General features: G+C 34.5%; 1 protein-coding gene across 5 annotated transcripts in view; it reads left to right on the forward strand.

Moving 5' to 3' along the window:
- LOC145820257 (nuclear pore complex protein NUP107-like) overlaps nucleotides 1-11040 on the forward strand; it is a 36722-nt gene extending 25682 nt beyond the window's left edge. Inside the window, exon 9 of one of the 5 annotated variants that reach the window (XM_082915372.1) lies at nucleotides 10772-11040. In XM_082915372.1, the coding sequence (XP_082771498.1) occupies nucleotides 10772-10807 (36 nt within the window). In that variant the 3' untranslated portion in view covers nucleotides 10808-11040. The remainder of the gene's footprint in view (nucleotides 1-10771) is intronic. The other 4 variants (XM_082915370.1, XM_082915371.1, XM_082915368.1 and 1 more) reach the window with 4 other exon arrangements.
- Nucleotides 11041-15630: the final 4590 nt, after the last annotated feature.

Genomic DNA, 15630 nt, shown 5'->3' on the forward strand with positions numbered 1-15630 from the left:
ATAATATTATAGGTGTTGCTGGATGTTTATTATAGTCATTTTTATTTAGAATATAATTGTCATAAAATTTATGCATTGAGCTAATTAAATTTTCCCTCTTGCGATTTAAAAGAAGTAGATAGTAACTCTCAATTGTGATGAAAATCTAAGATGATATTGATAATGAAAAAATAAATACAAAATAAAAATGGTATGACAGATTTTGTCTGTTCGTTTGTACCTTGCAGTAGGCTACCTAAGATCTACATTGGGAATGTATTGGATGATGGGCCAATATTCTTTCCCCTTTTCACACTTCTGTTTCAGTATTGGATTACATCGCCCGATGTCCAGTGACAAAAGCGAGGGAGGCAATCCTTGTTCTGGAAAGGTCGCAAGCTCAGGGCAGTTATAGATTGATAGAAGCAAAAGAGAGGGAGGCAACCCTTCCTTTGGAAAGGACGCGAGCCTAGGGCAACCCCAGATTTCAAGTGTTTGGAGAGAGGTGAGGTTTTGAAACTCCTCATAAGAGAGTCTTTCCAGATTTGGGAAGTGGAGGATGGTCAAATTGAGAAGAGAGGTGGGCAGGAACATCCCTTCTTCTGGAAAGGACACCGTATCTCTCCACGGCCAATCTCGGCCTTGAAGTTGGAGTGTTGTAAGAGAAGAGAGTTTGTACAAACCCCACTTTAACGGAAGTGGAAGTTGACCGACGTCGTCCCCTCTCAAATTCCCGATTTCAAGTGAAGTGATGTTGGTGGGGAAACTCCCTTCCTTGACAAAGTAGGAGACCATTCCTGCTCTGCATTTATATAAACACAGCTTTTGAAGCGAACTGAGCTGGTTCATGTTGTTGTTGTTCTTATCATGACCACCAAGTGACAGGGGCTCCAGATTATAACAATAGTTTATCTGCAATTCACTGAGATTCCTGAGATTATTGGCTTCAGGTAAAGATTTGAGACTCCCACAAAATTCGATACAAATAGTTTCAAGAGATGGACAGTCAATTTTGATCCCTTCCGCTACAAAAAGTGACTCCAGATTTTCACACAACTCAATCCCAAGTTGTTTTAGTGTGGATGGTAGCCCACCTCTTGACAATAAATATGTGAGTGATGCACATTCAGAAACCAGCAACTCTTGCAGATTATTGAGTGTCATCAACTCGGGTAGCGACTCCAAAGCATCACAATTTGAAACCCTAAGTTCTCTCAGCATAGATGGCAAACCTTTCATTGGAAAAGAGATAAGACTTGCACAATGGTGGATTCTAAGCACCCCAAGAGATGTGTATGTGTGCAGATCTTGTGGCAATTTCTTCAGCATTCCACACTCTTCAATTGTTAAATACTCGAGTCTCGTCATGCAAGGCAGCCCCTCATGTTGCTGCCTTTTCCAACCTTCTCCTTTTTCTTGCTCTTCTTCAAACAAGCAAACGACTTTAGGGCAATGAGAAATCTTCAAATGGCAGAGGGAAGGGAGACATACTTGTATTCTCACCTTATTGCGCCACAATGTTATGAGTTCTTGGCAGTTACTAATGTCCAATTTCTCGAGTCCCATCAAATCTTGAGTAAACCATGTCGGTAGGAATGCCAGTTTTTCAATATCAGAAATGCTCAAGGCAGTTATTGAAGTCAAATGGTTAGACATTTCATTAGCCAGTAACTCTTCATCAGTTGTGCTTGGATCACAGAGGGAGTTGAGAACTGTAACATGGCTTTCTCTTGGGAGAATAACATTATTCATTGACAAGGATGCAAGTGATGGCTGAACGAGGCTCGAAACATCAATCAACAACTGCGGACAACCATCAATTTTGAGAGAATTGAGACAAGGAAGATCATTTGGTAATCTTCCAACAAGTTTGGGACAATTTTTTATGGAAAGCTCACTGAGATGACTGAACGGCTGAACTCCCTCTGTTTCAAAAGCAGACCATTCCTCCCATTCTGGCATAAACTCAAAGCTCAGTCTCTCTAGAGAGGGGAAAGGTTTGGCACCACACTGCTGCCCATAGAACTCACAACCCAAGCGCTTTATTGCACTCATTCCTTCAATGCAAAGGTCTTTAAGCAAGGGTAGTTGTCCAAGTGGTGGCAAAGATCTACAACATTTGCTACCTTTTAATTGCACGAACACCATTTTGGAGAACGAAACATCTCCAACCCAGTTTGGAAATTTTGTACTGCCATACCATCTGATGGTGAGTCGTTCCAACAATTTGAAAGGTCTCATCACATCTAGCACATCCCTCTCAACTATGTCATTCTGTGAACGGTGAGATTTACCCCATTCTAGTGATAACTCTTTTAACTCCTCCTTAGACATAAAATTGGCCTCCCTTGCATCCTTAACACCACTGACATTCTCCAGTCTTGATATATGTATTGCCCCTCGAATGTGCGATAGGTTTTTCAACTCTTCTATTTTACGCCCACAATCTTTACCCATCATAAAATTTGACAATGTTTGGAGATTAGTTAATTTACCTATATGTAGCGACATCTCTTCTGATGATGGAATATGCACTCCAGTCATGTCAAAATGGCGCAAGTTCACTAGCCTCCCTATGTTTGGAGGCAACTTCCGAAGTCGACGACAAAATTTCATAAACAAGACTTGTAAATTGTAGAGAGTTACTACCGTGTCAGGTAACCTTGTAATCCCAGAACAGGATACATCAAGGTACCTCAAATGCTTTAGATCTCCAATGGAATCTGGTAGTTCATCCATGCTATTATAATGTAAACGCAACTCACGTAAGCATTTTAACTTTGGCAACAAATCATGAAACAAGTACCTCGTTGCATGGAAACTCAGTGGAAAAAGCTGTAAGAATGTTCGTAAGCATTTGGCATCATCAAAAACTTTAAATTTTTTGATTCCATCAATGTAGCTACCAACATAAGATGCTTGTCGAGCTTTGACAGAAATCTTGCTCTGCCTGCCACCTTCTAAATTATTTTCCAACCTAAAACATTTGTCCCCTGCGACATCTTGAGCCAAATCATTGATGAGGTCATGCATTATGAATAGGGATTTGTTACCACTTAATGGTTGAAAAAATGATCTTGACACCAATTCGTGAAAATACTTGCGGCCTAAATCTTCCATTTGGTCTCCACCTTTTGGTTGCTCAATTAAACCTTCAGCCATCCATAGCAAGACTAATTCCTCCTCCGTGAATCCGTAGTCCTTTGGGATAATTGCACAGTAGGAAAAGCACCTCTTCAACTGGACAGGGAGATGAAGGTAGCTCAATTTCAATGCTGTGAGAATGCCACTTTCCTCATTCCATATATTGCTGTTTAGTATCTCTTTCCATTCACGTTCTTCTTGTTTACAGCACAATAAGCTGCCAAGAGCCCTCGCTGCCAAAGGTAAGCCTCTGCACCTGTTCTCAACAATTTTCTTACCAATTGATTCCAATTCTTTGTATTCCTCAATATTTCTGTTCTGAAATGCATGTTGGGAAAAGATTAACCAACAATCGCCATATGATAAGTTGTGCAAATTGTGATATTTATCCATTCCCATCTGCTTTGCAACACCTCTGTCTCGCGTTGTCACAATGATTTTACTTCCAGGTGCTCCAGCTCCAAATGGGGATCGTAACAAATTCCACCCATCACGTCCATAGTCCCACACGTCATCTAGGACAAGCAAAAACTTTTCCCCTGCCACCGTTTTGCTAAGTTGAACTTGAACCTCATTTAAGTTACTAAAATTACATGAACCGTGAGTGAACGACTCGAGAATTGCCTTTGTTATCCTCGTAACTTCGAAGTCATCAGATACACATACCCATGCTTTTAGATTGAAACAATTTTCCACTCGGTCATCATTGTAAATGTGCTGAGCTAGTGTAGTCTTGCCAATCCCACCCATTCCTACAATAGGAATTACATCAAAAAAGTTTCCAGCAGGAGCATCCGCAAGCAGCAATTCGATAATTTGCTTGATGTCTTCATCTCTGCCATGAATGTGAGGCTCCTTCAAACATGTAGTTTGTGATCTCTGCTGTAAATCTGTAGACATCCTCCCAACAAGTCTGTTATCTAAACCAAGTTCTTTTCCTTTTGTAGCAACTTCTTGTAATTGACTAGTAATCTCAATTAGCTTTGACCCATTTTTTAAATTGAATGGAACAATATCGGAGAGGCGTGGAAACTTAGCTGGTCTTCTTTTGATCGTTGTCTCGTCTGCCATTAGCTTCCTTTCTGCCATTAGCTTCCTTTCGAGATCGTCAGTGGCAAAATCATCCAATATGTCATCTGCATCGTAAGCCAAATGGTAAACCTCTTCAAGCCACTTTTTGATACCCTTGTGGTATATCTGTTTGTTCTCTGCATCAGCCAACAGAGTCTCTAAATCCTCTAATGCCTTCTTCAGATTGTGGATGCCAGTGCCAACGTCCACTGTGCTCACTAAGTTGCTAAAATAAGAGGACAATTTATCAACCATAGCTTGTATGAATGGAGAGATAAAGATCCCAAATACATCCATGGCGTTTGTTCTGAAAGAAGGAAAGGTAAGAAATTGAAGAACAGGTTTACGGCAAAATACAGATAAACAGACTTTGGTGGTAAAGGTAAGAAATTGAGTCAAAATGAAGCAATACACAGATCAAGAACAGGCAGAACCTCTACAAGCTTGGAACAACTTTGGCAAATAAAAGATATGAAAGGTAAGAAACGAAGCATACAGAGATCAAAAACATGCTGAAACGAAGCAAACTTCAAACAACTTTGGAATTATGAAGGATATGAAAAGCCAGAAACTCTTCAAAAACAAAGCAATACAGAGATAAAACAAACAAACAGTTTGAAGAAGCTCTGCAAATGTGCAGTAGCTGAAGATTGTAAGTTTTGACCAAAAGCAAATAAGTGGTGAAAGAAGGGTTATGAAGAAATTAGAAATCAACAATAATGGAGTCTCATCTCATTGGCCATTTCACCAGTTTGTTTGCTACCTACTTTTTTATTAATTTCTCTGTATAATTGGTGGATGTGATCAGGAAGAGATAGGAATAGAGAGAGACAGAGAGGCCGGCCTTTTATGAATAATGTTTAATATTGCTGAATTTTTATTCTCCTTGGACTTCTTGGCTTCTAGTCTTTTTTTATTTTTGTTTTTAAAATCATTTTCTAGTTCTTTTATGGGATAGGTACAGATGTAAGAGTATGATAAAGCATAGGCTCACTAACCATCTATATTCCATCACATGTGCCTCTATAATAATCAAATTTCTGAAAAATTAAACATTTAGTTGTGTTTGGTTCATGGATTTCGGAAAGGATAGGGAAAAGAAAAGGAAAAAAGTAGGTGAAATGTCAATAAAATATACCTATATTTTATTGAGTTTCACGCACCTTTTCCCTCTCCTTTTTCAAATCTATCTTCAAATCTATTAACCAAACACATCATTAAAAGTTGGCAACCTTCCTAGATTTGAGCTTTGTGGTTTGAGTGTTCTATTTCAAAAATTTATTAGTCACCTCACCTAGCGGCTTATTAAAAATTTAATTAACGGTTTTACCATTTTGTTTCAAAAAATACATCTGAAATTGTCAACTTTTTTTCATTTAGTATTCGATTACACTCCAAGCCAAACAAATTGCCTCTTTATTCAGAATTAACTTTAGTACTTGATGCATTAATTTCAAATCAAGGAGTAGTAATAGTATTCACTGAGATCTCTCATGGAAGTGGTGAACTTTGCTGGTCAAACTATAAAGGTATATATGATCATAATTTTTTTTGAAAATACTGTCTTGAAAAGTAAAAAAAAGAAAGAACATTTAGCGATAAACTTTTTAAAATGTCACTTATAAAAGTATATTCAGGGACAAAAATAAATTCGTACGAAAAGGTTTATTTTTGTGACGAAAATTTTGGTTCCAAAAGCATAGTAATTCATTATGAAATTTTCAATTTCGTTGCTAAAAATACAACAATGGCACTTTTGGCAACTAAGATAATTTGTCCCTAATTTTTTTCTCTCTAAAACGTAAATTTGTTGTGGTGATGACCAGATATGGGCAAGTTCGGATCAAGGGAAGAAATTAGTCATAGCATATAGATTTTGTGGAGATTATTAGAATCCAAATATTGAGAGTTGCTCAAAGCTATAAGTATCTCACCAGCAGAATTAACAGAAGAAACAAAATAAATTTCCAAAACAGATTCATAGGTTGCCACTATATGTGGATCTTTCCGAGAATCTGCAATTGAGGTGGGTTTTATTTTATGTTTCCAGAGAAAATAAAGTTGTAGTTTTCCAGTGTTGATACTTGGGTTAAATCAATCAAATATCCTTGGAAACCCATTGGATACACTAAATGCAAATTGTTTGGACATAACGAAATGAAATGCTTTGTGGGAAATAAAATGAAAAGCAGTGGAAAGTGAAATCAACAAATGAAAATCCTGAAAAGGAAGAGTGGGTCATTATTACTTAGAAAATAAAATAAAAATAAAAAATTGAAATCGAGGAAAAGATGGACATTGGGGAATGCTCCGACACTGTTTTCGAAGAAATTTCAAAGAAAAGGGATTGTCAAATGCAAGGTGCTATTAGGTAGGCCTCTCATTTTGTCACATTGATGATATTTATTAGGACCTATAGGTTAATTAAACAATGTGAACAAAATGATTAGCTTTAAGGCAGATTAGAAGGGGAATGATGCATATTAATAAATGCTTTCCAAATTGAGAACACATTATAGAAATGCTTAGGAAATAGTTTAATTAAATGATGCTAATTAATGAACCAAGCTTACAACTAAAAGACCTGTCAAGAATACCCATACCTGATTTGAAAACAATAAACAGAGAGATGTTTGGAAATTCGTAAATGAGAATAAAATGAGAAAGAAAGAGATACTCTTACACTGTTTTCTTTTACTTCCCTTCCACAAATACCTCCTTAAATCCTTTATCCAAACACAACTTAAAAGTTTCAAAGTTGCAAACCTCTGAACAATTATTACTTGCAGAGTTGAATTTCTGGATAATAATATGAAGTCCTGTTTTGTATCCCCCCTTGGGATGAAGATACTCTCAAAGAAATCGAAGATGATTTCTTGCCCCCTATAGGTTCAGATCATTGTCCTCCTGTTGTTACTTTGATGCCTGGCATTGAATTGAGAAAAACTTTCCAAATTCTTTAGTTTTTGGATGAGACATGGGAATATCAAGCAGATTCTTCAAATTTTTGAAAATTCGAATAGTAACACATTCTCAAGTGTTGAGAAATGAGTCCTAAAATTAAAAGACTCAGTCTGGTTTTAGAGAGTTAAACAAACTGCTCTAACTTCAGCTTGAGAGTGATTTAGCTCGCCGTATAACCATAATGAACATGAGGCCCTTCAGCATTATATCAATCTCTATTTTGCAGAAGAATCATCCCACAAGTTGATAGCCATAGAATGAGGAATAATATTCTCAGCCTATACGACAGTAATGGAATGAAATTAGATTAGATAAATGAGTTTAAGGCTTTGACAATATGTATGGTGTAGATATATTATGTATGTCCACATACATGATATATGTATTTCTATCTTTTTTCCCTAGACAATTTTATACTTGACTCCATAGTTTTTTTATTTTACTTTGGCAGGTATTATGTTCCAAGGTCCAAACTAGCATTTTGCGCTGCGAACATCTACTAAACTGAACACAGAATCAAAACTTTGTTTAAGTAAATGAGTCACTCAATAGTTGTCCTCTCTCGAACAAAAATAAAAATAAAAATTAGCATTTCAATACAAAAATGGAACCACTCAATAGTTCTCATCTTGGAAATTTGAAAGGGGGAACAAATACTGAAAAACCATTGAGCTAAATCATTGATGAGGTCATGCATAATGAATAGGAAATCGTAATCACTTGAGGATTGAAAATATGACCTTGATACCAATTCTTGAAAATTCTTGTGACCTAAGTCTTCCATTTGCTCTTGACCATTTGATTATTCAATTAAACCTTCAGCCATCCATAGCAAGACTAATTCCTCCTTCCCAAATTCGCAGTCCTCTGGGATAATTGCGCGGTAGGAAAAGCACCCCTTTAAATGAGAAGGGAGATGAAGGTAACTCAATTTCAATGCTGGGAGAACGCCACTTTCCTCATTCCATATATTTCTGTTTAGTATCTCTTTCCATTCATGTTCTTCCTGTTTACAACGTAGTAAGCTGCCAAGGGCCTTGGCTGCCACTGGCAAACCTCAGCACCTATTCACAACAATTTTCTTTCCAATTGATTCCAATTCTGGGTATTCCATGATATCTCTATTCTCAAATGCATGTTGGTAAAAGATTAAACAACAACTATCATTTGATAATTTCTTCAACTTGTAATATTCAATTGATGTTTGTAATGCAACATTTGTGTTTTGTGTTGTCACAATAATTTTAATTCCAGGTGCTCCAGCTCCAAATGGCGATCGTAGCAAATTCCACCCATCATATCCATAATCCCACACATCATCTAGGACAAGCAAAAACTTTTTTCTTCCAGTGTGTGTTTAAGTTGAACTTGAACATCATTTAAGCTGCCCAAATTACATGAACGATGAGTGAACGACTCGAGAATTAACTTTGTTATTCTCAGAACGTCAAAGTCATCAGAAACACAAAACCCATGCTTTCAGATTGAAATGCTTTTCCACTTGGTTGTAATTGTAGATGTGCTGAGCTAGTGTAGTCTTGCCAATCCCACCCATGCCTACAATAGGAGTTACATCAAACTTTTTTGCAGTAGGTGCATCCTCAAGTAGCAATTCGACAATTTTCTTGATGTCTTCATCTCTGCCATGAATGTGAGGCTCCCTCAAACATGTACTTGGTGATATTGGACATATGTTTGTAGACATCTTCCCAACAAGTTTTTTTTTATCTAAACCAAATTCTTTTCCTTTCACAGCAATTTCTTGCAATTGACTAGTAATCTTTTTTAGCTTAGACCCATTTTTCGAATTGAACGGAACAATAGAAAGTCGTCGAAACATAGCTGGTCTTCTTTCCATCATCTTCTCCTCTGCCATTAGCTTCCTTTCGAGAGCTTCAGTGGCAAACTCGTCTAATATGTCATCTGCATCATAAGCCAAATGGTGCACCTCTTCTAGCCACTTCTTGATATACTTCTTGTATATCTGTTGGTTCTCTGCATCAGCCAACAGAATCTCTATATCCTCAAATGTCTCCTTCAAATTCTGGATGCCAGTGTCAATGTCCTCTCTGCTCACTAAGTTGATTAAAAAAGAGGAGGCCAATTTATCAACCATAGCTTGTACGAATGGAGAGATAATGATCGTTAATGCATCCATGTATTTTATTGTGAAAGAAGGAAAAGTAAGAAACAAAGCAATATTGCTATCAAAAGCACGTTGAAGAAGCTCTGCAAATTTGGAACAACTTTGGTGGGTAAAGGATATGAAAGGTAAGAAATTGAGTCGAAACGAAGCAATACAGATATCAAAAACAGGTTGAAGAACCTCTGCCAACTTGGAACAACTTTGGTTGGTAAAGGGGATAAGAAAGGCAAGAAACAAAACAATACAGATATCAAAAACAGGCTAAAGAACATCCGCAAAATTCAAACAACTTTAGATGATGTGAAAGGTTATAAACTGAGTTAGAATGAAGAATACAGAGATGAAAACGAACAGTTTGAAGAAGCTCTGCAAATGAGTAGTAGTTGAAGATTGTAAGTTGTCAAAAGCAAATGAGAACGTGATGAAAGAAGTGTATGAAGCAGAGTCCTCCCTGATCTACTTGAAATCATTAAAAAAATAAATAAATAAAAATAAAAATAAGGGAGTCAAATAATGGCATCTCATCTCATTGGCCCATTTTCCAGTTAAGTTGTTTGCTACTTTTATTTTATTTTATTTTTTATAGGGCAAATTATAAATACACATGAAATTTACTTAAAATATGATTTGTCCTCTATAATTTTGAAAATTACATCCCACTCCTTGAAGTTTCAATTTCATAACAAATAATTCCTTTTATTAATAAATCATCAAGACAATAAATAATTTTTAATGATGTCATAAATTTATCTTAATTAATAATTTGGATAAGAGTAATTTTATTATTGTATAGGAGCTCAGGAATTTTATTTTTTCAATTAATTCTGTTAAATAAAAAATTCTGATAATAGAATATTTGTAATTTTACAAACTGTAAAGATAATTCATATTTTAAGTAAACTTCAAGAATGTATTTATAATTTGCCATTTTACCATTGTTTTTATTCATTTATCTGTATTTCAATGGGCATTCTAGCATGACTATCGATAGAAAATAAAAAGGAGTTGTTAGAGAGTCTCAATCAATCTTAATGCCCATATAAATATGTAGTTTGTAAAGTTTAAGCATGGTTGGTCAACACTAAAAGGAGTGGGTGGAGAGGCTTTATCAATCTTAATGCCTATGTAAATGTAGTTTGTAAAGTTTAAGGATTTTTTGTCAACACTACATATAATTGGTGGATGTGGTTAGGAACAGATACCAATAGGAGAAATTATTCAAAACACTAGCCCTCACCACCAGCGGCACACTGCTTCCACCATCAACCACCACAGTAGTTTTTTTTTTTTTTTGGGCATAGACCACCACCGTAGTTTACTAGCTCTGTTTCTCTATCTTTCAAACGTTCTTGTGTGTAAGAAAACACACTCCATCACATATTTTTGTCACAATCCAATTTTTGTTTTTGCTTTATAGATTAAATTCTGGATTTTAATTATTTTTTTGTTGCATAACATGTTCTGTAGAAAAAAAGAAAAAAAATGAAAAACAAGGTGGCTTAGATTCATAAGCAAATAGAAGAGTGGAGTGACGATTGACGCTAAACGAGAGGAAATCATTATGAAGACAGGAAATGGCTGCAATGCAATAGATACATTTCAAAGAAGCTTCTCAGTGCCTTGGATGTTAAAGTTGTTTGTCCTGGTTATATTGACAAAAAGGCCAACCTTTCGTTTTCATTTGTAAATCTTGTGCTCATTTTCTGTCAGTCTGTTCAGAAAATCATCAAGAATATTGACTCTTTGATTGTGCTTTTTAAAGGTTATTTGCAAATAACCAACATATACATGCACATGCTGGTATTAGGAATAGCAACCGAATTAATGATTCAATTATAACTTAAATTTGTTATAAAATCCAAGATTGTAGTTGAAGTTAATACAATTTTTTTTACTAGTGTAATATCTTTTTTTGAACAATACTACTGTAATATCTAATACAAATTTTATAGGCAGTTCAAAATTTATTTTGAGCTCATCTAGATCACATTAGTGGACCTATGCCATAGCAATAAATCTAGTAAATCAAGGTTCATTCATTGTTGCTTGTGGGTAGGTAAGTGTGAGTGCCCAAATTTTTTATTTTTATTTTTATTTATTTATTTATTTTTTCATTTCTTTCTTTCTTTATTTCCAATTAGACAAGCAGTTGTGCAACACTTCTCAAGTCAAACACTGAGCAAAAACCACATATGTTATTATTAGATTTGCAAGGAACATGCATTCTCTAATTGGCTTTTTTTTTGGCTAATTAAAATCTACAAAAAGACAAAATAAGTTAAAATAGTTAATAAGACAAACTATCACATTAAGCCTATAATCATTTCACTTTTTCTCTCACAAACATTACTTTTAACTACAAAAATAAAATTTCAACTCTCTTTCTAAACACAAAAATTTTAGCCTACTAAATTAACTAAAAATTAAAATAGCTTACTAAAATAGCTAACTTCTCAAACGAGGCCTATAATAGACAAAACCTGAGTCCTACAATAAACTAATTGCATTTCATAGATTTCCATTTGAACTTGATTCACAGTTGAAAAGAGCAGGAAAAACAGCTTTAAATTTGATCAACATTTTGCTATTAACCATAATAAAGGGAGTAATTTAAATTTACAAAGCATTTAGCCAATATGACATTTCGAAAGGCACGAATAAAAAAATATGGCATTACATAAGGCATGAATATTGGCAAGCCTAAGAAATCCATACTGTTTGTAGCAGCAAAGAAATCCATTATTGAAATTGGAAGGTCATCCCTGTTGCGCCTTCAGGATGAAGGTTGAAACTGATCTCCTTGTTGATGGATATATGCTTGAGAAACTGGTCATTTAATAAAATTTTGTTCCAGCTGTGGAAATCCGAAATGATGTGACTTCAAAATCCCATATCCATTAGCAAAAGTAAAAATGATTTCTTCCTGAAAAACAAACCTGTTAGAAATTAGCAACACAAATAAAAAATAAAGGAAAACTGTTGAAAGACAGAGAGTTTGGTAGATGTTTAACTCTTCTCCGTTAACAACTTTGCTTTTTCGTTAACTCAAGGGTGGGAATCAACTTTGTATGGTGGCGTGGCGAACAAACTGAAATCTGAATTTGTGTCCAGATTTAATTGGCGCAGAGCACCACATATGATAGGACAAATAGCGTTGTGCTATAAGACTACTGAATAATTTTCCCTTTTGGTATCTGTTTCTAACCACATCCACCAATCACGTGTAGTGTTGATCAATAATGCTTAAACTTTACAAACTACATTTGTATAGGCATTTAGATTGATTGACTCTAACAATTCCTTTTTAGTTTCTATCCATAGTCATGCTGGACTGTCTATTGAAATATAGAGAAATTAATGAATAAAAAAAATGACAAATTATAAATACATTCTTGAAGTTTATTTAAAATATGAATTATCTCTATAGTTTGAAAAATTACAAATATTTTGTTGTTAAAATTTTTTATTTAACAGAATTGACTGAAAAAATAAAATTACTGAATAATTTTCCTAGGAAAAGAGGGAGAGTCCGGCTTCTCACTCTTGTGATTTTTATCTTTCTACTAAATTCTAAACCAAAAAACAACAACTTTTTGTTTATATCACCAAGATGATTGTCACAATTTGTATGGATTAAAATCATTAGAATTCTTAAAGTAATACATTCTCAAAAAGCTGTGTATTGTTTGTGTTGATCAACAATGATTATAATATTAACCAACTAAGCCTAGCTTGATTGGCCAACATAACTTTCTTAAGGGCTTAGGCCTCGTTTGACAAGTGGTGATTTTAGTAAAAAAAGTCAAAAATCACTAAAAAAATCAAAAAGTCAACAACCTATACTAAAAGGTCAAAAATTCTCTTTTCTCTCTACTTTTTGCACATCTTTTCGTAAAAAATCAAAAAGTCATTCCAAACATACTAGTTTTTTTTTACATTATATTCTTGGTAAAAAGTCAAAAAGTTACTAAAAAAACCTGTTTCCGAATGAGGTCTTAATCCCTAGGGGGAAGTCATGGGTTAAATTCTTCATGGGAGGAGTTGAGTTAAGGAGGCAAGCACTTGGTGCTTGGCAAATGGTAGGGTTAACTTCTATAGGTGTTAATCTAACAATTAACAATTAACTTTCATAGATTCAAAAAAAAAATAAAAAAAATATTAGGTGATCCTATCATATATTTAATCCAGCCCATTTTCCTGAGTAAGGTATTTCTACAACTTTATTTCCACAATAGGGTGGGTTTTTAATTTATTCCCAACATAGGGTAAATTGGGTTTTGAAAACACATTTTTTAAAACACGTTTTTTTTTTTAAAAAGTTGATGGAAATAATAACAAAAATATCTCATGAGAAGCGTGTTTTCAAAATACATTTTTCAATAAGTCATGTTAAAAAACTTAATTAAGCAAAAGTGAATACAAAAATTATAAATCACATAAAAATATCTTTTAATTTTTAGTTTTAGCTTAAATATTTTTATTTTCTAGTTAAAATATTTTGTATGTATAAAACGGGGTTTTTAATCTTGCTTTTTATTTTTTATAAAATATGTTTACAAAACACGTTTTTACGTTTATTCTTTTTGAAAACATTAAAAGGTGTAATCACGTTTTTACACTCTTTTTTAAAAAAAATAACATAAAAATATTAGTCATTTTTTAATATTTCAACTTAAGTGTATGGACTAAAAAAAAATTGAAGCGTACTTGATAAATGGATCATTAGCTATTATTGTCAACCAATTGAAATGTCATTATTGATCTTGTTTAGTATTTTTTTAATTTTTTTAGAAAATCGGTAAAAAAAATTATTTACCGATTGTAAAACTAGAACAATTATATTGTTTCGTCCCCCAAACTTAGGCCTTGTTTGGTTTGTGTTTCTCAAAAAATTTTAAGAAAAATTCTCTACAAATAAGTTTTCAAAAGTAATCAAACCAAACAAATTTTTCCAAACTTTTTTTCCCAAAACTTGTTTAATTTACAAATTTTTCAAACAAATCTCTCTCTCATACACATCAAATCAATCACTTTTTCCAAAATTCTCTCTCAAAATAATTTTTCAAAACATCTTTTGAAAAAAAATCAAACCAAACAAATTTTCGTACTTTTTATCTCAAAACATATTTCTCAAATACAAACCAAACAAGGCCTTAATAATTGACCTTTTAAACTTAATTTTCATATACAAGCTAAATAAACTAAAAATTAGTTATAAGGACTAATAGTCAACATAACAAAAATTACAAGTACAGAGTTTGACAATTACAAAGATAATTGAAACACAAACTCCCACAATCTCACTGTGGAACACTTAACTTCACACAATACTAAATTATGGAAAAACTGATACAATTTAGTACACACGTGAAGTTCTAATCCTCGTTCAAATTGGGAATCATAGAGTCCGAATAATTCGAAAGCTTAAGGTGTCAGAGATAATTGTAAGATCCTCTATGATAGCCTTGACAGGGCCAACTCTGAGGTAAGACAGGTAAGGCCGTCGCCTCAGGCCCCCAAATTCTATCTAAAAATAGGGCTCCGAAATAATTTCGATCTTAAGTTTTATTTGGTTAATTATTTCGGTCTTAAGTTATGTTTGGTTTATTAAAATAAAGTTGAATAGAGTAATCGTTTCATCATAATCTCCATTTTCACGTTTGATTTACAAAAAAAGATTACAAATGAAATCATCATCCACCATTTTTAGGAAAAAGTAATTTTATGATTAAGGAATGATTGATACATTCAATTCAATTTGATTTCAGTGAACCAAAAACTACATTATAGTATTAGTAGTTTAAAGGGCAAATTGAACCTATATTTTACTATAGCGATCCCAGTTTTTCCTCCATTGGTTATTGTATTCCGGACCCAGTTCCGAAGATGTCTGTTGTTGTATATGTTTCTTTCCGTCCTTTAATTCCTTATATTTGAGTTCTAGAATGTATTGGGCAAGTTTGTAACAAGTTGGGTGTGTTTTGAAACAAATGGTTGCTGCCTAGATTTTGATGTCTTCGCTCGAGCGAGGCTTTTATCGCTCGAGCGAGCTTTGTGTTTTAGTTCCTTCGCTCGAGCCAGGGTTCCTTCGCTCGAGCGAGAGTTGAGTGGTATGTCTGGTGGCTCGAGCGAGAAGTCTTGCGCTCGAGCTTGCGTCTGCGTCTAGTTTTGGACCTGAAGGTTGCATTTCTTGGCTCGAGCGAGCTTTCCTTCGCTCGAGTGAGCGAGGACTATGTTTTGGGTTTCTTCGCTCAAGCGAGCATTATTTTGCTCGAGCGTGCTTCTGGGTTGCAGACCTGAAGCTTTGTATTGTTGGCTCGAGCGAG

Source organism: Camellia sinensis, chromosome 2 (genome assembly GCF_055761805.1).
Source record: "Camellia sinensis isolate YWXY chromosome 2, ASM5576180v1, whole genome shotgun sequence".
NCBI lineage: Eukaryota > Viridiplantae > Streptophyta > Magnoliopsida > Ericales > Theaceae > Camellia > Camellia sinensis.